The sequence below is a fragment of the Melanerpes formicivorus genome, unplaced genomic scaffold, assembly GCF_026170545.1.
Source record: "Melanerpes formicivorus ecotype bairdi unplaced genomic scaffold, bMelFor1.0.p_v2 SCAF_80, whole genome shotgun sequence".
Taxonomy (NCBI): domain Eukaryota; kingdom Metazoa; phylum Chordata; class Aves; order Piciformes; family Picidae; genus Melanerpes; species Melanerpes formicivorus.
In genome coordinates, this window is record NW_027142432.1 from 1 (window position 1) to 25,554 (window position 25,554).

At 52.2% G+C, this 25,554-nt stretch overlaps 1 protein-coding gene and 1 pseudogene across 1 annotated transcript; both read right to left on the reverse strand.

Moving 5' to 3' along the window:
• Positions 1-4,618: 4,618 nt before the first annotated feature.
• On the reverse strand, positions 4,619-5,551 carry LOC137454383 (olfactory receptor 14A16-like; annotated as a pseudogene).
• Positions 5,552-22,336: 16,785 nt separating this feature from the next.
• Positions 22,337-25,480, reverse strand: LOC137454418 (olfactory receptor 14A16-like). Its single transcript, XM_068164458.1, has 3 exons — positions 25,390-25,480; positions 23,811-23,894; positions 22,337-23,442 (listed from the first exon to the last, which is right to left on the reverse strand). Exons 1-3 carry the CDS (start codon positions 25,478-25,480, stop codon positions 22,337-22,339), a joined length of 1,281 nt encoding a protein of 426 aa, XP_068020559.1.
• Between the last annotated feature and the right edge of the window lie 74 nt (positions 25,481-25,554).

Consider the following 25,554-nt stretch of genomic DNA (forward strand, 5'->3'; position numbering starts at 1 on the left):
CTGTTGCATCTTGATTTGAACAGGGGCTCTTCTCCCCGCTTGCCTTTCCCATCTGCTTCAAGGATGCAGCACTTGGTTCTTTTTCCCTCCCATCCTTTCTCATATGGTTTTGTTGCACATCTCATCACCTCCAGGGTCTCACACAGACATGAAGGCCATCTCAACATTTCATTACCACTCTCTTTTTGGGTTCTTATAGATTGGTTCTATTGCAAACTAACTGTGTTGTTGTTAGCCACACTGCTGTGAAACTCCAGACCGTCCCAGCTGGACATTTCCAAACTTAACCTAAGATCCTAAGATGTTAATGTTGGCAGCACCAATCAGTCCCTTGCATGGGTTACCCTTTCCTCCCCCAGAGGCTGTAATGTGAGTTTGGCAGAGGGGCTCTTGTTTACAAAGCCACTCACTGCCTTGGACTTCACTTTGTGTTGGCTGGGTTCTATAGCCAGGTCCCTAGCAGGCTTACTCCTGGTTATAGACATTTGTGCTCCTGGGTCTGTTACAAACCTTACACAATCTCTCTGAGCTCCTACTGGAATTTCTGTAATGGGCTTGAGACAGTTATTGGAGAGCCTCTGCACTGCCAGCACCTGCCCAGGAGGGTGGCTCTCTGCCTTCCCAGGGATACACTTCTTTGGTCAAGTGTTCTGAGTTGATGAAGTCCTCCTTTGGAGCAGCAGGCACAACTCCCTCTCCAACCCATGGCTTGCTTGCTCTCTGCTTTCTGCTGGCAGGGTTATTTTTATTCCTCAATATCTGTACTAATGCTTGGGGATTGGCAGTGGTCATAGCCTTTCCCATCTGCCACAATGCCCAAGTTCTAGAGCTCTCTACCAAAGATAAGTTTGTTCTGTGTCATATTTTGATGTAGAAGCTGCCTCTGGCTTAGCAGCCTGAGCCTGACCAGTCTGCAGTGTGTGTTCTGGAACTTTCCCTGCAGCTGGTCAATAACCAGTTGGAATCAGTGGAGCTCCACCTGGGGAGGGATGATGAGCTGGTTGAGAGTGAATGGGTTAAAATTAAAGGCAGGATAGGGGAAGGAGATATTACTGTGGGGGTCTCCTACAGGCCACCTGACCAGCAGATCCAAGCAGATGAGGCCCTCCACAGGCAAATAGAAGCGGCTTCCAGGTCACAAGCCCTGGTCCTCATGGGTGATTTCAACCACCCGGATATCTGCTGGAGGGACAACACAGCAAGGCACCAGCAATCCAGGATGTTCCTGGACTGCATAGAAGACAACTTCCTCCTCCAAATGGTAGAGGAACCAACAAGAAATGGTGCTATGCTGGACCTTGTTCTCACCAACAGGGAAGGGCTGGTAAGCAACGTGAGGCTGCAGTGACCATGAAGCAGGTGAATTTAATCTCCTCAGGACAATCAGGAGGAAGTATTCCAAGCTTACGACCCAAGACTTTAGGCATGCAGATTTTGATCGCTTCAGGGATCTGCTAGCCAAAGTGTCGTGGGACAAAGCCCTGGAGGGAAGAGGGACCCAGGACAGCTGGTCAGTATTCAAGGACCACCTCCTCTGTGTCCAGGAGCTCTGTATACCAACAAAGAGAAAAGCAGGTAAGAATGCTAGGAGGCCTGCCTGGATGGGCAAGGAGCTACTGGACACACTATTACTTAAAAAGAAACTCTACAGGAAGTGGAGAGAAGGACAGGTAGAACAGGGGGTATATAAGGAAGCTGCCCAAGCAGCAAGAGTCCTGGTTAGGAAAGCCAAAGCAGAGTTCGAATTGAATCTAGCCAGGGAGATTAAAGGGAACACTAATGTGACCGTTTGACGTTGTCCCCTTAAGAAAGGGAATATGGTGGATGGAAGTTGGTAAATGAAAAGAACAATCTAAACTAATTTCATTGGTAAAGTGGGAGGAAGCACCTTCTGAACTGGGAGTGCAGGAGGGTATCCTGGGCATTCCGGCACTTTATCTTAAGTCTTTCTTCCGCTTCTCCTTCAGGCAGCAGCTTGCAGCTCCTAGGCTTTCAGCCAAGGCTTTGGCCTTGAAAACTGATAAGCTATAAGGCCTGTATTAACTGCTTTCCAATTAACACAAAACTGCTTCTAACATTTTTTCTCTTTTCTCTCTCTTTCTAACCCGCTCTGGGGAAAGGGGGGAGAGAGGGGAGAGCGGAGGTGGGGAACCCCCTCAGCAGAGGGGGGGAACTCTCATTTCTGTGCTACTTTATTGTATATCTTTGTATATATTGTAAATACTGTAAATTTGTATATATTCCCCTGCATATCCTACATTGCTTTGTAAATATACAGCTCCACTGCTTTGCTAATTCAGCTGTGAGTTTTTTTTTCCCTTTTCCTTCAATTTTCTTTCCCTTTACTTTACAGGGGGGAGGGAGGAGGCTTCTTGGCCTTACCCTTCCAACCCTACGACAACTAAGAACTTCTACAGGTTTATTAATGGGAAGATGAAGACTAGGGAAGGTGTGGGCCCCTTCAGAAAGCAAAAGCTGGTGACATGGTCACAAGTGATGAGGAAAAGGCTGAGGTATTTAACAACTTCTTTACCTCAGTCTTCACTGCAAGGGCCTCTAGCCACACTCCTGATGTTATGGAAGACAATGCCAGGGACGGGGAGGAAGAACTGCCCACTGTGAGTGAAGATCAGGTTTGTGATCACCTAAAGAACCTGAAAGTGTTCAAGTCCATGGGACCCGACGGGATACACCCACGGGTACTGAGAGAACTGGCAGAGGAGGTTGCTAAACCCCTCTCTATTATATTTCAAAAGTCATGGCAATCTGGTGAAGTCCCCACAGACTGCAAAAGGGGAAACATTGCCCCCATTTTAAAAAAAGGGTAAGAAGGAGGAACCAGGGAACTCCAGGCCAGTCAGTCTCACCTCTGTGCCTGGAAAGATCATGGAGCAGATCCTCCTGGAGGCACTACTGGCTCAGAAGAATAATGAAGAGGTGATTTGGAACAGTCAGCATGGCTTTGCCAAGGGCAAATCCTGCCTGACCAACCTGGTGGCCTTCTATGAGCAGGTAACAAAATTAATAGATGAGGGGCGAGCAACTGATGTCATTTCCCTGGACCTGAGCAAAGCCTTCGACACTGTCCCGCACCACATCCTGGTCTCCAAACTGGTGACACATGGGTTTGATGGGTGGACCACTAGATGGATAAGGAATTGGCTTGATGGCCGCGCCCAAAGAGTGGCTGTCAATGGCTCCATGTCCCAGTGGAGGCCAGTGACAAGCGGAGTCCCTCAGGGATCAGTCCTGGGACCTGTCTTATTCAACATCTTTGTGGGGGACATGGACAGTGGCATTGAGTGCACCTTCAGCAAGTTTGCTGATGACACCAAGCTGTGTGGTACAGCAGACACGCTGGAGGGAAGGGAGGCCATCCAGAGGGACCTTGACAGGCTGGAGAGGTGGGCACAAGCCAACCTCATAAGAGCAAGTGCAGGGTCCTGCATCTGGGTTGAGGCAATCCCAGGCACAAATCCAGGCTGGGCAGTGACTGGCTGGAAAGCAGCCCTGAGGAGAGAGACTTGGGGGTGCTGGGGGAGGAGAAGCTCAACATGAGCTCTCAGTGTGCACTTGCAGCCCACAAAGCCAATCAGATCCTGGGCTGCATCAGGAGAAGTATGGCTAGCAGGCCAAGGGAGGTGATCCTCCCCCTCTACTCAGCTCTGGGGAGACCCCACCTGGAGTACTGTGTCCAGTTCTGGAGCCCCTACTACAAGAGGGATATGTACATGCTGGAACGTGTCCAGAGAATGGCCAGGAGGATGATCAGAGGGCTGCAGCACCTCTCCTGTGAGGACAGACTGAAGGAGTTGGGGCTGTTCAGTCTGGAGAAGAGAAGGCTCCAAGGTGACCTCATCGTAGCCTTCCAGTATCTGAAGGGGGCCTACAGGAAGGCTGTGGAAGGACTGCTCGGGATCTCAGGTAGTGATAGGACTAGGGGGAATGGAATGAAGTTGGAGGTGGGGAGATTCAGGCTGGATGTGAGGAGGAGGTTCTTCACCATGAGAGTAGTGAAGCCCTGGAATGGGTTGTCCAGGGAGGTGGTCGAGGCCCCGTCCCTGGAGGTGTTTAAGCCCAGGCTGGCTGAGGCTCTGGCCAGGCTGATCTTGTGTGGGGTGTCCCTGCCTATGGCAGGGGGGTTGGAACTAGATGATCCTTGTGGTTCCTTCCAACCCTGACTGATACTATGATACTATGACTGGTATACAGCAGAACAATGACCAAGCTGCCACAGCACTCAGGCCTTGCACTGACCCAGGAGAGGCTGGAAATGGAAAGAGAACAGCCCTGGAAGTCCAGGTGCTGGTGCTCCCTGGCTGTGCTGCTGTGCTGGGACTCTTTCCTCCCCCAAATCTGCACAGTACCTGGCTGAAAAGCCCTGGAGAAGTCCTGGAGAAGGATCTCAGGAAGCAAAATATTAATGAAAGGTTCTTTATTTTTTTAACAAATCAAACAAAGAGCAGAGGTCCTGCTGAACAAACTCTTGGTCAGTAAAGCAGAGATTGTGTTAGAAAAGGGATGACAGTTTGATAAAGAGTAAAACACCACCACTAATAATTACAGAAGTCATGCTGGGCCTGTACTGAGGGACATCAGAACTGCTCTGCAGTAGAGTTTATTGCTTCTGAAACCATCCAGTGATCAGTTTGCTCAGGGCAGCCTTGAGCTCCTGGTTCCTCAGGCTGTAGATGAGAGGGTTCACTGCTGGAGGCACCACTGAGTACAGAACTGACAGCAACAGATCGAGGGATGGGGAAGAGACAGAGGGAGGCTTCAGGTAGGCAAAGAAGCCAGTGCTGAGAAACAGGGAGACCACAGCCAGGTGAAGGAGGCAGGTGGCAAAGGCTTTGTGGCATCCCTGCTGAGAGGGGATCCTCAGCACTGTCCTGAAGATCTCCACATAGGATACCACAATCAACACGAAACAGACAGATGAAAAAGAGGCAGTAACCAAAAGAAGCCAAAGTTCCCTGAGGTAGGATGTGGAGCAGGAGAGCTTGAGGATCTGGGGGATTTCACAGAAGAACTGGTCCAGAGTATTGCCCTGGCAGAGGGGCAGGGAAAATGTATTGACTGTGTGCAGCAGAGCATGGAGAAAGCCACAGGCCCAGACAGCTGCTGCCAGGTGGACACAAACTCTGCTGCCCAGGAGGGTCTCATAGTGCAGGGGTCTGCAGATGGAAACGTAGCGATCGTAGCACATGATGGTGAGGAGAAAATACTCAGTGTCCATCAAGAATAATACAAAAAAGACCTGAGCAGCACATCCCAAGTATCAGATGTCCCTGGTGTTCCATAGGGAATTTGCCATGGATTTGGGCACAGTGGTGGAGATGGCACCCACGTCAAGCACAGCAAGGTTGAGGAGGAAGAAGTACATGGGGGTGTGGAGGTGGTGGTCCCAGGCTATGGTGGTGATGATGAGGCCATTGCCCAGCAGGGCAGCCAGGTAGATGGCCAGGAAGAGGCAGAAGTGCAGGAGCTGCAGCTGCCTTTTGGCTGTGAATGGCAGGAGGAGAAAGTGGGTGATGGAGCTGCTGTTGGACATTCCCTGCCTCTGTCCATGAGGCACTGTCAGAAGAGAAGGAGATAGTGACAAGTCAGAAGAGAAGTCTCTCAGATCAACCAAAACCACTCCCCACAGACCCTCCCCTGTCACACAGACACCTGCTACTTCTTCTCAGGGACCTTCCTTCAGCTCCAAGGCTGGAGCACTGCTTGGTCCTGGATAAGCGTAAAAGGCAAGAGTGGGAGAGCTCCCCATGGAGTATAAGTCACCCTGCTCTGCACCTCACCTGGAGGGTGACCATGCTCCCATGTCACCCTGAGAAGCCACCAGACACTGCTGAGAGCAGAGGGATCCACCACACAGCACTCAGTGTCTCAGGGTCTCAGCATCCCACTTGTAGTCCAGGAGACACTTGGTTCAGTGTCCCCTGGAAGGCAGCACAGCCTGGATGGACACTTCAAGGACACAGCCAAGGTATGACCATGGCAGCTCCTGAAGTCAGCTCATTCCCAGCCTCACAGCCTGCACTGCCCAGAGCTTCACAGGCTGCAGGACAGCTGGGACACCTCATTGCTGTGGCTCCACCTGCACAGAAGATCTCACAGTGTCTGTGCCTGACTGCAGCTGAAGCTTCCATGCCCAGAGAACCATCAGCAGCACAAAGAGCATCTGAGACAGACAAGGAGAGGGACAGACAGACACTCAGGTATGCCTACAGGTGAGGAGTGTAGGCACTTGGTGAGGTTCCCAGTAAAGCTCTGTGTGATGGTTTAAGAGGCTCAGCCCTTGTTCTAAAGGCACATCTGAGTTTTCCTCCTCACCAGACAGGCCAGAGAGAGTGGAAGAAAAGATTCAGGATAGCAGAGACTGGGTCAGGAATCCCTGGCCTGAACAAAGTCATGAAAAGTCCCCCTGAAAATGTTCTGAAATGAGCTGGAGCTGAGAGCAACCCTCACCCACACAGCAGCCTCTCCACAGCAAAAGGAACCTGCCTTGCTCTGCCCTGCCTTGCCCTGCCCAGGGTAACTCATTCCAACCACAGTTTCTCCCCAAAGCTGCATGAGGAGCTCCCTGGGCTGCTTGAGACCTGAGCCTGGCAGGCAGCAGAGTCCCTGCCCCAGCTTTAGGAGATGCCTCCAGGAACTGCAGCTGCACTGCCCTGCAACCACAGACTCACCCTGTCAGCAAATGCAGTGACTTCTCCCCCCGTGAGCTCTCAGCATCCTCCCAATCCTGGCCACCTTGAAGCTCTCTCTGCCTTTCTCATTTCCCCGATATGCCCTCAGCCCTGCTGTGCTGTGCAGAGGAGCTGCTCCTGGACAGAGCTCCATCATGCCAAAGAGCCTGGCCCAGCTCAGCAGCAGCAGACCAGCCCAAGGCATTTAAAGGAGCCCTCTGGTGGCTTTGGTGCCAAGTCCATAAACCTCAGAGACTGAGAAGCTGATGAAACCTCTGCAGAAGTGAAAGTCAGTTTCAAACTCTGAAGTTTATTCTACTGTTAATGGGTCCCAGTGAAGCATACTGGGAAAGGGTCCCCAGGGTCTGGTCAGAGCAGAAGGAGACAGTGGATGCAAGGGAAGCAACACTGGAGGCACTGAAGCATCTCCAGGCTGTGGTGAGAGCAGAGAACTCAGGCAGTGCTGACAGGTCAGGACAAGCAGCTCAAGGTGGCTCTGCTGCTGAGGAAACTTGGAGGGGTTTCATTGATCCAAAGGGCCAAGCCCTGACCCTCAGCCCCTGGCAAGGCAGATCCTGTCCCTCACCTGTGGGTCAAATCTCTGATTCACCCTGTGAAATCATTTTCATCAGATGCTTTGTGCAATTAAAACCTCTCCAATTATCTACAGAAATCTTGGCAATAATGAGAGGTTCAGCAGTATTTAATGAGCCCCATGGAGTATTTGGGGCTGATGACATCATCCTCAGGTACTGCCAGGAGACTCTGCCAAGGTACTGCCAGGAAGCCTCTCAAGAAGTCCAAGTCAGAAGAAAACTCCAAAGTACCTGGAAGCACTGATTGGCCTCACTGAGGCTTGTTACTGACAAAGGATCCCCAGGGACTCGTTAGAGCAGCTTGTTAGAGGCCAGGATTGCAGGGAGACAAAGGCAAAGTACAGGGCAGAAAAACTTGCCTTTGATCTAGGAAGCAGAAAGCCCTGACCATTGCCCTTGCAGTAGAAGAACCTCAAAGCTTCAAATCCAAGTTTCTCCTCACAGGCCTTGGTGGCAGAGGCAAGTGCCAGAGCCAAGGGCGCAAAGACCTTGGTCCTGTTGGGCCTCTCAGCCTTGCCAGAGGCCTTGGCCATCCCTACTGCAGCATCTCCTACACTGTCCCATGCCTGCTTCTCTTTCCCTTCAGGCTGCTGACACCAATCTTGCTTCCCCTCCCAGCTCTCTCTCTGACATTTCCATCTGTAATGGGTTGGGGCAGACCCCCTCCCCACCACGCGCAGAAATAACGACTCAGACAAACAGATTGCAAAAGTGATGGAAAGTTTAAATAGAACAGTGAGTGCGTGCAGAGAACTAGAAATACAGTGACAAGAGAAAAGAACCCAAAACAGACCCAGAGAAATCCCATCCCTACCTGAGGGTACACCCGAGACCCCCAGGGCTCCTTCTTCCCCCTCCCACTGCTAGGCTAGTCTCAGCTGGCCAGATCTGAGACTGCCCATCCCCCCGTGGCCTTGGGCCTAGCCAGGCCCAAAGCCAGGAGATCTCTCCCCCATGTTACTGGCTGATGGAGGAGGAAGAAAAGAGGAAGTGCCAGACCCCGCCGCGAAACTTATAGTGGTGCAAGGGATCATGGTAGGAAATAACCTAATTTCCTGTGTCCACCCACTGGGCTGGACTTCTGGACACAGGAAACACCCCTGTAGCAGAGGGCAGCCAGCCCAAACTACGACACCATCCCTTCCCTGAGCTGTCTCAGCTCTTCCTGCCATTTCCTGACACTTCTGGATGGCCTCATGCATAGCAGCTCTGCCCTTTGTGGGACATTTCTTTGGCCTCATCTCCACTCTGAACCTTCCAAGCTGCACTTTGTGGAGGTTTTGGTCTCTTCCCACTCTCCAGAAGAGCTCCATCCTCTCTGAAACCACCCTTCAGCCATATGCACACAGCTAGGGCAGTGCCTGAGCCTCTTTTCAGCTGGCTGAAGCATCCCAGGTCCCTTAGCCTCTCCACAGATATGTCAATCCCCATCCTGTCAGATCTTGTCTGCAGCCTCCTCAGTTCCTCCTTTCTCCATCTGACTTCAGAACCTGACACCCAGACACCAAGCATCCAGACGTGGCCACAGCAGTGCTGAGTCAGTAGAGGACAACTTCTGTGTCTGGGTGGCCACACTCCTCCTGCCACAGCCCAGCTGCAATTGGCCTTCTTGACTGTGTGCAGGGTTTGCTTCATCCCAGGGCATTGGGAATGGTTCCTCCCAGACCCTGTAGTGCCTTTGTGACTGGGCTTGTGTCTGGTTTGGCCCTGGCTTGGGTTTAATGCCCACCAAAGCCACTGTATCACTCTCCTTCTTAGATGGACAGGGGAGAAGGGAAAGATAACAAAAGGCAGTGTAAGATAGAAGGAATTTAACACTAAGGACAGGCACAAGCAATAGACCACACAGGGTGAAGCAGAAAGAGAAGTGAATCTCTACTGCCCAGCATCACATGGGGGTTGGTCTCTCTGAGCTGACCACACATGCCATGGAGCACTCCTTGTGCCACTTCTGGGCAGCTGGCCTGGCTGTGTCCTCTCCCAAGATCTTGTCCCCTCCCCCTTCAGCATACCCTTGGGGCAGGGAAATTTTGGAAAAGCACAGCCTGAGTGCTCAGCTGAGCAGCAGCCAAAATACTGCTGTTACCAACACCCAGCCACAGCCCTGCAAAGCACAGCACTAGCAGGATGCTCAGAGGAGAATTAACTCCAGCTCAGCCCAAACGCAGTACAATCCCCACCCCTTATTCCTACTTCAAAACCCCAGTGGCTTACCTCAGGTTTCACCTGATGTCTTCTGCTAGAGACTCCAAGTGCTTCATGCTCCCCAGCTGCAATTCAAAGGACATTTTGCACCAGTGGTCCTGTTTGGATAGGCCCAAGTGCTCCTGCACAACTCTCTCTTGCTTGAACTGTTCAAAGCCTTCTTGTTGCTCACTGCCCCACTCAAAATGATTCTTCTTTCAGGTCACTCGATAGAGAGGGCTCACAAGTTGACTGTATGTGGTGGGTTGAAATTCCATCCCCCAACATTAACTTTGCCAGACCAACTTAGTTAGAAGCAAAATGGAAGCTGTATTTACAAGCAATGGAATGCAATGAGTGTGTGCAAAATATACAGGAGTTACAATATTATACAAATATTTACAATTAGCAAACAACACAGAAACCCCCTGGTCAGAGACCTGATCCACTGCCCCACACCCCCTTTCCCACAAGAGAGAGAGGAGCAGAGAGAAAAGCAATGGTTTAGACTTAACTAAACAACGCAGCCAAGCCAAGGTCAGCCAGAAGCCGATTAGTCTCTGCTGAGCAAAGCAAGCAGAGAGATCAGAAAAGAGCAAGAATTGTTTAGGTGCAGCCTGGTTCATGGCAGATATTTCTCCAATGAATTTGTTTAGAATCATCTTTAGTTTTCCTTTTGGCACCCCAGAGTGATTTATCTCTATTTTTCCACTTTCCTCCTCAAAATCTGTATCTGAATTTTAAAGGCATAGCCTAAAACCACCACAGCAGGTCCAGCTCAGTCTGATTTGTTACCAGTAGCACAGGGAGATAGAGTTCCTGTTGTGTGTGAAAAGAACCTATTGGGGACAACTCTCCGTGTTCCCTGGCTGCAGTGTAGAGGATATTTTGCACCACTGGTGCCATTCAGATAGGCCCAAGGGCCACTGCACAGCTCCCTCCTCTTTGATCTGCTCAAAGCCTTGTTGCTCACTGCTCCACTCACAATGATTCTGCTTTCAGGTTAGTCTATAGAGAGGGCTCACAAGCTGACTGCAGCCTGGGACATGCACTCTGCAGAGCCCCACAAGGCCTAGGACAGACTGTGTCTCCTTTTTGTTGGATGGTGGAAACATGGTTGCTATCCAGTTGACCATGTCCATAGGTACATGACAACATCCAGCCTGCCATTTTCTTGCCAAGAACGGAATTTCCTCTGCAGGTCCTTTGACCTTGCTTTTCTTTATGGCAAATTCAGCCTTCAGAAGTATCTGAATAATTTTTTTTCTCCCTTCTCCAACACTTCTTCTGCCCTGTGGCCCCACACACTGATGTCATGGATGTACTGTAGCTGTGCAGCAGCATCAGCCTTCCTAGTGCAGTCTGGATTAGTCCATGACAAATGGAGTTGTGCTTCCGCCCGTGGGGCAGTTGATTCCATGTGTATTGCACACCCCTCCAGGTGACAGCAAACTGTGGCCTGCACTCTGCTGCCAACAGAATTGAGAAGGCAGCATTGGCAATGTTGATCCCCTTCCCAGTCCCAACTGCACCCTGCACATCACAAAGTGGGTATCCTGATCCCAGGGCAGCTGTGGCCTGATCCTTGTACAAATGGGATCCCATTGCCATCTCCCAGCACAAGTCTGAGTCTCATCCCAGTACAAAGTGCATCTCCTGAAACCCTGATTCCATCCCAGCACAGACTAGGACCCATCCCTGCAAACTGATCCCCTGATGCCATCCCAGTTCAGACTGGACCTCCCTCCAGGTACAATCTGAACCTCTCTGAGCTCTCCCAGTACAGACTGGGTCTGCTGTGGTGAAGGCACATTATGCCCAGATACTGAAACTTGTCCCAGCACATGGACAAGTTCCCCCTCCTTTCATGAGGGGTCCAAAAAGGCCCAGGTGGCACAGACCCCTGCACACACCCATGGCATGGGATGCTGGTGCCGATACCAAGCATGGCATAATTCCAGCTTCACACCTCCCATAGGCTGCAGCTGGTTGTTTATGAGAGTGCCCATTGGCCACATCCAGCCTCCAGAAACCTATCAGTATTACCCCAGCTTGTAAATACGTTGCTCTCTTTCACTTGGTTCTCTCTCCTTGCTTGAGACTGAGCTTGTGCCATAGCCTTTGCTACTAAGCCTGCAGCCAGGCAGGTCCATTGAGCCTCAGCCCTGAGAGGATCTCCAGAGGAGAGACCAACAGTGAGAGCCTGAGAAGCTACAGTGTTGCATTGTCAGCCTCGCCGGTTGGAAGAGCCTGATGTGCCTTCAAGAGGACTGGACCCCCGAGGGTAAGATCTGCCCAGTTGCTGGGGAAGGGACTTAGCTGAGTCTGGCAGTGCAAACATCTGCCTCAGGCTTAAGGAGCAGACATGAACCACCAAGAGTCTGTGCCCACTCACACAGAGCAGGAGCAGCGCTTAACTATATGCCTGCATGACTCTGCCACTGTGGGAGAGAAGAGGAGTTGCTGCTTCCACTGCTCCGTGTCCTGTGACCCCCAGGGGAATCCAGAGCACCGTTCATGCCCTGTGCTCCAAAGCCAGGACCGCTCTGATAGGGTCCTGCCTGCTCCTTCAAGCCAAACAAAGGGGAAGTTGCCACTTCATGCAGCTGTGCCTCTTCCCTGGGGCTGCCCTCACCGGCCCCAAAGGTCATTGCCATGAGGGCCAACCCTGTCCCAGGACCAGCCCTACCAGCCCAACCAGGCCGACCCCGCAGGACCACTCCCTGCTGTCCAGAGGGAGCTGCCTATGTCACAGAATTATAGAATCACATAGAATGTTGTGGTGCTGCCCTGCAGCTCTGTGCTGAGGGCTGTGCACTGAGCAAGGAGCTGAGTCTGCACTTCACAGTATCACCAAGGTTGGAAGAGACCTCAAAGATCATCAAGTCCAACCTGTCACCACAGACCTCATGACTACTAAACCAAGTGCCACATCCAATCCCCTCTTGAACACCTCCAGGAATGGTGACTCCACCACCTCCCTTGGTAGCACATTCCAATGGCTAACAACTCTCTCTGTGAAGAACTTTCTCCTCACCTCAAGCCTTAACTTCCCCTGGTGCAGCTTAAGACTGTGTCCTCTTGTTCTGCTGCTGGTTGAGACCAACCCCCTCCTGGCTTCAATCACCTTTCAGGTAGTTGTAGAGAGCAATGAGGTCTTACCTGAGCCTCCTCTTTTCCAGGCTAAACAATCCTAGCTTCCTCAGTCTCTCCTTGTAGGGCTTGTGCTCGAGGCCTCTCCCCAGCCTCATTGCCCTTCTGTGGACATGTCCAAGACTCTCGATGTCCCTCTTAAACTGAGGGGCCCAGAACTGGACACAGTACTCAAGGTGTGGCCTAACCAGTGCTGAGTACAGGGGCAGAATGACTTCCCTGCTCCTGCTGGCCACACTATTCTTGATGCAGGCCAGGATGCCATTGGCCTTCTTGGCCTCAGTTCAAAGCACTTGTGTCTAGCAGCACATTTCTAGTTTCAGACTCTAATGCATTGTAATACCTCTGTCTATAGTTAAGAAGGGCTAACCCTGTCCCAGGACCAGCCCTACCAGCCCTGCCAGGCCGACCCCACAGGACCACTCTCTGCCATCCAGAGAGAGTCGCCTGAGTCCTGTGAAGGGAGCCTGCCAACCAGCTAGCCAACGTTCCATCCTCTCTCTGCTGCCCCAGGAGGGAGAAGGTTGCCTCCACTGTCACCGTCCAGACCAGCCCAGGAGCCAGCCCCAGTGACAGCAGCCTGCCAGAACCTAACCTTGCTACAAACAAAGGGCACAGTGTATCTTCCACCTGATTCCCACTCACTGACGTTCAGTTCAAAGCACCTGTGTCTAGCAGCACATATCTAGTTTCAGCCTCTGACACATTGTAATACCTCTGTATAGAGTTAAGCAGCTGCCAGCGTCTCGTCGCCTGAGTTATATTAATAGAAATTAATTCTGTAAATATTCTAATTGAGTCCAAATGATCAATACTGAACCACTTCTGGGATGTATTTCATAATCCTGCACTAGGACATGGATATAAAATAGTGATTCATTGGTTAGTGATAATTTTAATAATTAATGCAAAATATTATTTATATAATTCATATTGCATATTCATAAATTAATAACCTCTTCATCACACCAAGACATTTAATCTCTTGTCCTGAACCTTGGCATTTGGAAGGTGGAATGCCTAACCCCCTCTTGGTGGGCTCATAGAATGGGAAGTGTCTCCCTCTCTTCCCACCCAGTTCCCTGCAGTGGGGGAGTCTTCCTGGGATCTGAATTGAAAATACCACACCTCACAATACAGACTGGGCCCCTCCCATCCTCTCTACTCAGTCCCCTGCTCTAACACAGTGGAGCTCAACCCCTCCTGCACCTCACGTCTTACAGCTCATCTCCTTCCCAAACCCACTCCTGACCCTGACTCTGCCCCTATTACTCATCTTGGCCCCAGCCTTTACCCTTGACATTTGTCCTTTGATCTTAACCCCAGGCCTCAACCTAGCCCCAACACAATCCCTGCCCCTCAGAGCTGGGCCTCACCTGAGCACTGCCCAGCACTCTCAGCAGGACATGAATGAAGGACACTCATTCTAACTGTTAGAAATTTTCCCACTCGTTAGAGTAGCTTTCAGCCATAAAGAAAGGAACCATTGAGCTTGGTGGAGCTGGAAAAGGCCACCCAAGGGGGTCACATTTGGCCTGACAGTGCCAGGGTTGGTGTATTTCTGTATCCCCTGGTGCCCACTGGTTACCGGCATGGGGGTGAATATGCAAGTGAGGTGGAAGCTGCAGCTGAAGCCCTTGCTGCAGCCTGTGCAAGTGAAGGGCTGTCACTGGTGTGGGTGCAGCAGTGCTGGCTGAGGGTGACCATCTGGGTGATGCCCTTGCCTCAGGCAGCTCAGAGGTGCAGCTGCTTCTGAGTGACAGAGATGTAAGGAGACTCTGTGTGACTTCTTGCAATGGAGGCATCTGACCCCTAACTCCTGTGCTGAGTCCCCTGGCTGTAATGCTGATGGGGATGACACCCCCTGCTACCTAACCACCCCCCTCTGGCCATGCAACTGACCCTTGACCACCTAGAGCTCGGGGGGTTGACCCCCTAAATTCCCAACACAGACAATGACCCTCAAAACCACACAAGAGGTGACATGTGGTGGAGAGGAGGGTCTGGGGGGATTGAGAGGTGCTCAGGGGTCAGCCAGAGACTGGGGTCTTGCTGCTGTCCCAAAGTTGGGTTCCTTACTCTCTGGGCAGTTCCAGCGGGCAGATTTGCAAACTCTGCTCTTGCCTAGCCCAGAGATTCAGGGCTGATAAAGAGAAGGTATGGCCCCAGTCAGAGAGAAGCAAAGGGCTCAGAGAAGAGGACTGAACTGCAAGGAATAGCTCAGTGTTGACCAGGGTTCTACAGGAGATCAGGCAGGGCTCCTGAAGATAGGAGGTCTTCTGTGGAGACTCAGCTCCTTGCCCAGCAGACAACCAAGAGCACAAATCTGCACAAGTGAGAAGCCTGCAGGCAGCCTCTCCCAGGCCTTGGCTGCTGATTCCTCCTAGTGCCTGCAGGTTCCTCCCATTTGCTGCTCAGAGCTCTGCTGCCTGCAATTCTATTGGCAACTCTACTGCTCTGGTCCCTGGTATCTTCCCTCACCCTGCTCACAGTGCCCACCCCACCCACTGAGTGCTCAGCTCTGCCCTGCAAGCATCTCCTGCCACAGGGCTCTGCCCAAGGGTGACTCTGTGCTGTCCACTCCTCAAGAGAAGATGAAAGAAGACCTAAGGAGACAAAGAAGGGGATGTGCACATCCCATTGATACACATGAAGGCTAAAGAGCCTCATTTCAAGGGGTGTTGTTTCCTTCTCTCCCTGATCAAGTCTCTGAGATTACATTTTGGAGGAATTCTGACCCAGCCCCAGAACCAGTGCCTGGGTGAACACTGACTCCAGTTGAAGATACAGATGAGGAGCATGCTGTTAAGGGTGCTGTGTTTTGGATTTGTTACCCAGGCAGTGCTGAGAGCAGACTCTGTCCTCACTGCATGGATCAGCTGGGCAGACACCAGTGGAAACTCTGTGTATGATGTACACCACTTGCCCACTCCTCTCTTCCTCCTCCTTGCAGTAAGGACACTCACCATGGCCCAAGCACAAGCTCCTTGGGACCAGGTACTGCTCAGATCCACTGGAAGTGCTGAAACACCACAGAACAAGGCAGGCTAAGCTCTCGCTTGTTTTCCATGGACATGAAAGGACAGCAAACCTGCCTGGGGCAGGGGCAGCTCTCCTCAGGTGGCTCAACTGCAATCCATGACAGAAGAGAAAATGCAGACTGGATGCAGGGAATCAATGGATCTACTCACCAGGAACCAAATGAAATGAGATTTTACCAACCCAGAGCACAAAGATTGTAACACAACAGCCCAACCAAATTCAGGTTGCTGGTGTAACTTCACCCTGACCAAACCCATAAATAGGTTTTGTATTTGGGATTCCATGGACAGTCCTAAAAACAATCCCCATGCACCCCACAGGACACTGTGCACAGAGACTATGTACATGGATCCTGATATAGGCTGAGCAGGGACTGGTTTGAGAGCAGCCATGAAGAAAAGGCCTTGGGGGTGCTGGTGGATGAGAAGCTCAACAGGCACCAGCAGTGAGCACTTGCAGCCCAGAGAGACAACCAGAGCCTGGGCTGCAGCCTGTAGATCCATGTTGATCAATGACATAGTTTCCAATTGAATCAATCTATAAGAACCCAAAAAGGGAATGGTAATGAAATGTTCACATGGCCTTCATGTCTGTGTGAGGCCATAGAGGTGATGAGACGTGCAACCAAACCATGTGAGAAAGGATGGGAGGGAAAAAGAACCAAGTGCTGCATCCTTGAAACAGATGGAAAAGGCAAGTGGGGAGAAGAGCCCCTGTTCAAATCAAGATGCAACAGGGAGCTGAGTGGGGATAGGCTGTGGGAAAGGGGAATTGCAACATTCACCTATGCCTGAAGAGGGAGCCACAGGTTCTGCAGGTCTGGGCCCCTTGGCTCCCCTTGCAGCCCTGGTCCTGCTCTCAACTGCTCTGTCAGTTTGTATCTCAGCTCATGGTGCTGGAACCAGCTGGGCCTGCACCACAATATTTGTCACAGGTCTTGAACACCACCACAGCATTCAGTTCAGTTTCTGTCTATGTGATGTCTCTGTAATCATTGGCTGTGATTGGAAATTCTCTGTGCCAATACCTCCTCACCAGGATGTGTCTTTGCTCACATGTTGTATGGTTAGCTACACCCTACACCCATTGGAAAGAATTTCACTGCAACCCAACAACTCCTGCAGCACCCTGATTCCATCAGCCTGCTACAACAACCAAGAGAAGCAGGACAAAAGACTCTGCCCAGAGTCCACCATGACACTGAAGAAATCCATTGTGTGCTACAAGTAATCAAGAGGAATGAAGAACACTGCTGGTGGGAAGTGCTGTTTGGTTGGTGTCCAGCAGCAGCTGGGACACTGCCCCTGGTGTCACAGCCACTGTGATTTTCCTGCCTGCTCTGCTCTGTGCTTGCTGTTCCACATTGGTTTGTAGTTAGGGTTAGGAGGATGGCCAAGCAAGTCACACTGCTGCAGACATTTCCCATCATCAGTGTTTCCTGGGTGCTTTGTGTCACTGAATGGCATTGAAGAAGACTTTGGAGGCCAAGGAACCACCACATTTCCTTCCCATTCTGATTGGATGATGACATTCTCTGTTGAGAGGCAGAGAGACAAGAGGCAACCTCACAGCCACTCTCTGGCTGAGAGAAATATACTCAAGTCACAGAGCAGATTGTGGTGGCACAGTCCCAGTGTCACTGGAAACCTACTCAAGACCTGATGGGATTCCCCCTCCCCCCTTGCCTAGGTCGTGAACTAGCCCAGAGTAAGCCAGGTGTAGATCAGGACAGACAGAAATAGAGCACTGAGAGGTGTCCTTGGTGTGCTGCACCCTCACTCTCTCAGCCTTGCACTGCTCTTCCTATGGCTTGGGTGTTTGTCACCTCCTGCCAGCTCAGTGCATCTGTGCTTGGATCACAGCCAACAGGGAGGTGATAGAAAACTCTGGAGGTCAAAACCTTCAGGGTCTGTGCAAGTGGCAGAAGATCCCAGGATGATTCAGCATCCAAGGTTCACCTGATCAGAGAAACACCTGATGAAAGTCAATGATCTCCACCTCTAAAAACAGTGACCCTAAAGTCAGAGTCTTGGAGCTCTCCTGGGTCACAGCAGCTGTGTCCAGCATCTCCCCCAGTCAGACATCTCTCAGGCATAACCTGCACCAAGGGTCAGCACCAAGTCAGACTACTCCAGGTTCAGTTCTCATCCTCTGAGAATGTTGAAGCTTTGTGAGGGTTTGCCCTGAGCTCCAGCAGAAAGGAACTGAACTCCAGGGCAGCCTCTCTGCCAGCTACCTCACCACCTCTCTGTGTCTTTGGACAGACACCTTTGCTGTCACCAGGGTCATGGTTTCTATCTTGCACTGGACCCAGCCAGCTCTGTCTCTGTGTCTGCGTGCTTTGTGGTTGCATCCAGGCACAGCCATGGAAATAGATTTGAATTCAGGATCTCTTGCAGTCAGTCAGGGTCAGCCTTGTCCTTATCCACTCTGTCATTTGGTGGCTGAAAAAAATAAATAATAAAGGAGCTTTGTGATGAGCACTTTGAAATCCTGAAGAAAACTGCAAAGACACAAATAGCTCTTAGGACACTTGGGGATCATTGCCTGAGCCTCACACACTGAGAGGAGACTGAAGGAATCTGCTCAAGAAGTCAGAAGCATAACAATACAAATATTAATTGGCCTCACTGAGGGCCATTAGCAACAATGCCTCCCAAGGGTTGTCAGAGAAGCTCAATGGAGGCTATGATTGAAGGCAGACAAAGGCAAAGTGCAGCTGAACAAACCCTGGCCTTGGTTTATGAAACAGGGAGGCCAAGCTCTGACCCTCAGGCCATGGAAAGGCAGATCCTGAGAGCCTCCAACTAAAACTTCCTCTCAGCAGCCATGGTGGCAGAAGCCGCTGCCAGAAGGAAGAGGATCAAGACCTTGTTCCTGTTGAGCCTTTCAGCCCTGCCAGAGCCCTTGGCCATCCCTCCTGCAGGCTGTGCTACACTGTCCCATGCCTGCAGCTTTTTCCCTTCAGGCTGTTGACATCCATCTGGCTTCCCCAGCCAGCTCTCTCCCTGACATTTCCACAACTTCACTCAGGGCTCTCCACTCTTGCTGCCTGTTCCTTGACACACAAAGGATCTCCAGACTCCTTCTGGGTCACCACTTGCACCACAGCTCTACACTTTGAGTGACATTTCTTTGTCCTGGCCTCCACTCTGAACCTTTAAGTTGCACTTTCTGAAGGCTTCCTTCTGTGTCCACAACCAAGAAAAGCTCCATCACCTGACACCCCCCTTCAAGCAGGTGCGCATCACCCCTGAGCCTTCACTTCACCAGGCTAAAGAAGCTCAGCAGCCTCAGGTTCTATATGGAGACTCCAAACTCCATCCAGGCAGATCTCCTAGGGAGGTTCTGCAGTATCTCTCCATTCCTCCAGACTAAGGAACTCCACAGCCAGACACCAATATTGCAGATGTGGTCACAGCAGTGCTGAGTGCATGGGGAAGACAACCTCTGTGTCTGGGTGGCCACACTCCTGCTACCACAGCCCAGCTGCACTTGGCCTTCTACACTCTGCTGAGGCTCTGCTTCATCCCAGGCCAGTGCCCAGGCTTTTCTGCCTGGGCACTGAGCAGAGTCTCCATCTCCAAAGCAACAGCCAAGGCACCTCCCTGCTGCTGTCTCTCAGCATGGCAGACACAAGGGATGGCACATTCCCCAGCCCAGCCCTGGGCCTGCTGCTGGCCAATGATACAAAGGGATTGGAGTTTGCAGTGACCTCACACTCACCTCCTGACTATGTGCCTCCTCCTGCCCTAGGAGCTTCTCAGCCATCCCTGATGTCCCAATGCTGGCCCAAGGCCTCAGCCTGCATGTGGCCTGGCAGCTCACAGGCACAAGAAACCTTTCCCTGGCCTTCCAAGGCAGGTCCCTGCTGCTGCCTCTCAGCTTCTCCAGCAGCCACAGCCAAGTCCTGTCCCTGCTGCTGTCCCATCAGGCCCTCAGGTTGCAGGGAGGTGACAACCCAGCTCCAAAGCTCTTCCTGCAGGGGCCGCCAGGTGCTTAGGGGCAGGGAGTCACACAAGTCCCTTGCCCTCCACATGCCTTCTGTTGGCCTGCTGGCAACTCTGGCAGCTGGGATCCCCAAAGCACAGAGGCCAGGGAAGAGTCAGGGGCTGCCCTCTCAGCTGCTGCAGCAAGAAGTGACCTCCCAGTCCCTTTCCTGCCGTCTCCCTGCTGCTGCCCTCTCAGCTGCTGAGCCATCAGTGACCTCCCAGCCCTGCCCAGCCTTGTGGCTGTTGCTGTGCAGGAGGTCCTGAGGCACAGCTGAGCTGCCCATGGCATTGCCATTCACCTGCTCCTGGTGTCCATGAGCTTCTAAGCCACAGGCCACCTCCTACTCCTCTTCTTCTGGCAGCTCCCAGCCCCTGCCCTGTGCCAGGTGCAAGGATCAGTCAGGGGTGGGAGGGGATGCAGATGAGGGTCAGAGCACAGGAAGTCTGAACTGGGAGCCTCACCTTGAATACCTCTAGGAAGAGGCCTCAATCACCTCCCTGGGCCACCCATTCCAGTGTTCTGCCCCCCTCATAATGAAGGAGTTCTTCCTCATATCCAATTTGAATCTATTTTTCTCTAGTTTGATGCCATTGCCTCTCATCCTGTCCCTGCAGGCCTCTGCAAACAGTCTCTCTCCATCCTTCTTGTATCCCTATTCAGGTACTAGAAGGCTGCTATTAGGTCTCCCCAGAGCCTCCTCCTCTTCAGGCTGAACACCCCCAGTTCCCTCAGCCTGTCCTCACAGCAGAGCTGCTGCAAGCCCCTGATCATTTCTGTGGCCTTCCTGTGGATGCTCTCCATCAGCTCCATGTTCTTCCTGTGTTGAGGGCTTCAGGGGAGGTCTTACCAGAGCAAAGAGGCAGGATCCTCTCTCTCCATTTCAGGCCATGCTGCTTAGCATACAGCCCAGGCTCCCATTGGCCTTCTGGGATGCAAGCTCACACTGTCTGCTCCTGGCCAGCTTCTCCCCCACCAGCACCCCCAAGACCTTCTCCTCAGGGCTGCTTTCTATCACCTTCTCTCCCAGCCTGTATTGATAGTGAGGATTGCTCCAGCCCAGCTGCAGGATCCTGCTCTTGCTCTTGTTGAACCTCATGAGGGTTACCTGGGCACCACCTCTCCAGCTTGTCCAGGTGCCTCTGGATGCCATCCTGCCCCTCTGGCATCTCAACAGCACCATCAGCTTGGTGGCATCTGCACACTTGCTGATGGTGTCTCCATCCCTCTGTCTATAGCACTGATAAAAATATCAAACAGGACAGGGTGGGATGAGTGGAATCAGTTTGTACTGGGACAAGGCCTGCACTGTACTTGGAGATGTTAAAGGGACCCAGTCTGAACTGGGAGATGGCCCAGACTGGACTCTGGTGTGATTAGGGTATGGAGTTGTGACTGTGACAGGGCCCAGCTAGTGGTGGGAGGGTATTAAGGACCCCAATATGTACTGGGATGAGTCCCAGACTGTACTGGGATTTGGCCAGGGCACTCAGGTTGTACTGGGATGGTTCCCAGTCTGCCTGGGAGGGGGTAAATGGGTTCAGTTTGTACAGGGAGGGGTCCTAATCTGGTCCTGGCAAGGCTTCAGGTGGTGCAGCTTTTCCCAGGGGCAGGCACAGTCTGTACTGGGAAGGAGTCCTGATATCTGGTTTGCACTGGCAGGGAAGGAGTTGGTAGTGAGAGGGAGCCAGGGCTCCAACTTTGCCCTGGGATGAGACACTGTATGTACTGGCAGGAGATCAGGAGATGCAGTTTGTACTGTGAGGAAGCCCAGACTGTACTGGGTAGGACCAGACTACACATGAGGCAATATTTGAAGGGATGCAGAAAGTATTGGGAAGGGACAAAGATGATCCGGTTTGAGCTGGAATCTGTTAAAAGGATGAACTTTGTAATATATGGGGACAATAACACAGCTTATACTGCAAATGGGTCAGGACCCAGGCTGCAGTTCTAGAGGATAGTAGGATCCAGTTTGTACTGGGATGAGGCCACATCTGTACTGGGAGGGGTTAAAGGAACCATGGTTAGACTGAGTCTATACTGGAAGGGAGTCAGGGTATCCAGTTTGGACTCCGAGTAGGTGCAGTCTGTAATGGGAGGGGGTGGGGTATGAAGGCATGAAGAGACCTCCTGTTCTGATGGCAGTGCTGCTCTGGAGCACAGCTCTGTCCCACAAGCAGACCTGGCCTGTCCCTGCCTGCAATCCTAGAACTGCCACACAGCAGCACAGTGCCCAAGCTGCCAGAGCACTCAGGCCTTGCCCCAGCACAGAGGCTCAGCAGGAGGGGGTGGAAGGGCAGAAAGAGCAGCTGAGGACAGCCCAAGCTCTGGGGCTCCCTGGCACTGCTGCTGTGTTGGGACTCTGCCCCACCACCTCTACACACAGACATTGTCCTGCAGCTCCAGAGTAGCCTTGGAGGAAGGAACTCAGAGAAACAACTCCCTGCAACATCTTTTATTGTGTTGAGCACACACAGGGAGCACAGCTCCTCATGTCTGCAGCCTCTGAGTCACACCAGACAGGACAACACTGAACCAGAAATAGTCTGAAGAAAGACATTTTTGTGGGAACAACATTCTCACAAGGGGAACAGCCCCAGCAGCAGCCAGAACTCCAGCAGCCAGGCTAAGCCTGTATTGAGTGACATCAGAACTGCTCTGCAGGAGAAGACAAAGAGTTTATTGCTTCTGAAAGCATCCAGGGATCAGTTGGCTGAGGGCAGCCTTGAGCTCCTGGTTCCTCAGGCTGTAGATGAGAGGGTTCACTGCTGGAGGCACCACTGAGTACAGAACTGAAACAACCAAGTTCTGGGATGGGGAGGAGATGGAGGAGGGCTTCAGGGTTGCAAAGATGGCAGTGCTGAGAAAGAGGGAGACCACAGCCAGGTGAGGGAGGCAGATGGCAAAAGATTTGTGGCGTCCCTGCTGAGAGGGGATCCTCAGCACTGCCCTGAAGATCTGCACATAGGACACCACAATGAACACAAAACAGAAAAAACCAAAACAGGCACTGACCACAATAAGCCAAAGTTCCCTGAGGTAGGATGTGGAGCAGGAGAGCTTGAGGATCTGGGGGATTTCACAGAAGAACTGCTCCAGAGCATTGCCCTGGCAGAGGGGCAGGGAAAATGTATTGGCTGTGTGCAACAGAGCATGAAGAAAGCCAGAGGCCCAGGCAGCTGCTGCCAGGTGGACACAAACTCTGCTGCCCAGAAGGGTCTCATAGTGCAGAGGTCTGCAGATGGCAACATAGCGATCATAGGACATGACAGTGAGGAGAAAATACTCTGCAGCAATTAGGAATATGAAAAAGAAGAGCTGGAGAACACATCCTGCATAGGAGATGTCCCTGGTGTCCCTCAGGGAATTGGCCATGGATTTTGGCACAGTGGTGGAGATGGCACCCAGGTCTGTGAGGGCAAGGTTGAGGAGGAAGAAGTACATGGGGGTGTGGAGGTGGTGGTCCCAGGCTATGGTGGTGATGATGAGGCCATTGCCCAGCTGGGCAGCCAGGTAGATGGCCAGGAAGAGGCAGAAGTGCAGGAGCTGCAGCTGCCTTGTGCCTGAGAATGGCAGGAGGAGGAAGTGGGTGCTGGAGCTGCTGTTGGACATTCCCTGTCTCTGGTCATGAGGCCCTGTCAAAGGAGAAGAAGGCAGTGACAAGTCAGAAGAGCATTCTCTCAGTACAACCAAAGGCCACAGACCCCCCCTGTCACACAGACTCCTGCTGCTGCTTCTTCTTGGGGACTCTTCCTTCAGCTCCAAGGCTGGAGCACTGCTTGATCCTGGTTTAGGGTAAAAGGCAAGAGTGGGAGAGCTCCCATGGATTCTAAGTCACCTGCTCTGCACCTCAGCTGGAGGGTGACCATGCTCCCATGTCACCCTGAGAAGCCACCAGACACTGCTGAGTGCAGAGGGATCCACCACACAGCACTCAGTGTCTCAGGGTCTCAGCATCCCACTTGTAGTCCAGGAGACACTTGGCTCAGTGTCCCTTGGAAGGCAGCACAGCCTGGATGGACACCTCAAGGATACAGCCAAGGCATGACCATGGGTGCTCTTGCAGTCAGGTCATTGCCAGCCTCACAGCCTGCACTGCCCAGAGCTTCCCAGGCTGCAGGACAGCTGGGACACCTCATTGCTGTGGCTCCACCTGCACAGGAGATCTCAGTGTCTGTGCCTGACTCTGCAGCTGAAGCTTCCATGCCCAGAGAGCCATCAGCAACACAAAGAGCATCTGAGGCAGGCAAGGAGAGGGACAGACAGACACTCAGGAATGCCTTCAGGTGAGGAATGTAGGCACTTGGTGAGGTTCCCAGTAAAGCTCTGTGTGATGGTTTAAGAGCCTCAGCCCCTGCTCTAAAGGCACAGCTGAGTTTCCCTCCTCACCAGCCAGGTCAGAGACAGTGGAAGCAAAAATTCAGGAGAGGAGAGACTGGGTCAGGAACCCCTGACCTGAACATAGTCATGGAAAATGCCACTGGAAATGATCTGGAAATGAACTGGAGCTGAGAGCAGCCCTGGCCCACACAACAGCCCCTCCACAACAGAAGGACCCTGCACTGCACTGCCTTGCCCTGCCAAGGGTGGCTCCTTCCAACCAGAGTTTCTCCCCAAAGCAACATGAAGAGCTCCCTGGGGTGCTTGAGAGCTGAGCCTGGCATGCAGCAGAGTCCCTGCCCCAGCACACAGCCCCAGCTTTAGGAGGTGCCTCCAGGAACTGCAGCTGCACTGCCCTGCAACCACAGACTCACCCTGTCAGCAAATGTAGTGGCTTCTTCTCCAGTGAGCTCTCAGCATCTTCAGTCTTGGCTGCCTTGAAGCTCTCTCTGCCTTCTTCATCTCCCTGAGATGCCCTGGCAGTGCCCTCAGACCTGCTATGTGGTGCAGAGAAGCTGCTCCTGGCCAGAGCTCCATGCAGCCCAGAAGCCAGGCCCAGCTCTATGGTCAGCCCAGGGCATTTAAAGGAGCCCTGTGGTGGCTTTGGTGCCAGGTAAACCTCAGGGACTGAGAGAAGGCTGGTGAAACCTCTCCAGAAGTCAAAGTTAGAGTCAAACTCTGAAGTTTCTTGTAGTGTTAATAGGTTCCACTGTGGGACACTACAAGGAAAGTGTCTTCACGGTCTGGTGAGAGCAGAGAACTGAGGCAGTGCTGACAGGTCAGGACAAGCAGCTCAAGGTGGCTCTGCTGCTGAGGAAACCTGGAGGGGTATCATTGATCCAAAGGGCCAAGCCCTGACCCTCAGCCCCTGGCAAGGCACATCCTGTCCCTCACCTGTGGCTCAGGTCTCTGATTCACCCTGTGAAATAATTTTTATCAGATGCTTTGTGCAATGAAATCCTCTCCAATTATCTGCAGAAACCTTGGCAATAATAAGAGCTTCAGCAGTATTTAATGAGCCCCATGGAGTATTTGGGGCTGATTACATCATCCTTAGGTACTGCCAGGAGACTCTGCCAAGGTACTGCCAAGAAGCCTCTCAAGAAGTCCAAGGCAGAAGGAAACTCCAAAGTACCTTGAAGCACTGATTGGCCTCACTGAGGCTTGTTACTGACAAAGGCTCCCCAGGGACTCGTTAGAGCAGCTTGTTAGAGGCCAGGATTGCAGGGAGACAAAAGCAAAGTACAGGGCAGAAAAACTTGCCTTTGGTCTAGGAAGCAGAAAGGCCAAGCCCTGACCACTGCCCTTGGAATAGAAGAACCTCAAAGCCTCAAAGCAAAGTTTCTCCTCACAGGCCTTGGTGGCAGAGGCAACTGCCAGAGCCAAGGGCACAAAGACGTTGGTCCTGTTTGGCCTCTCAGCCTTGCCAGAGCCCTTGGCCATCCCTACTGCAGCCTCTCCTACATTGTCCCATGCCTGCAGCTCTTTCCCTTTAGGCTGCTGACACCAATCTTTCT

Coding starts and splice junctions, on each gene's coding strand:
- LOC137454418 (XM_068164458.1), bottom strand. CDS start 25,480: ATGGCCAAGGGCTCTGGCAAGGCTGAGAGGCCAAACAGGACCAACGTC. Junction 23,895..25,389: donor TGCCTCTGCCACCAAGGCCT/GTGAGGAGAAAC, acceptor TGCCTGCCTCAG/ATGCTCTTTGTGTTGCTGAT. Junction 23,443..23,810: donor CACTGAGATCTCCTGTGCAG/GTGGAGCCACAG, acceptor ACCCTAAACCAG/GATCAAGCAGTGCTCCAGCC.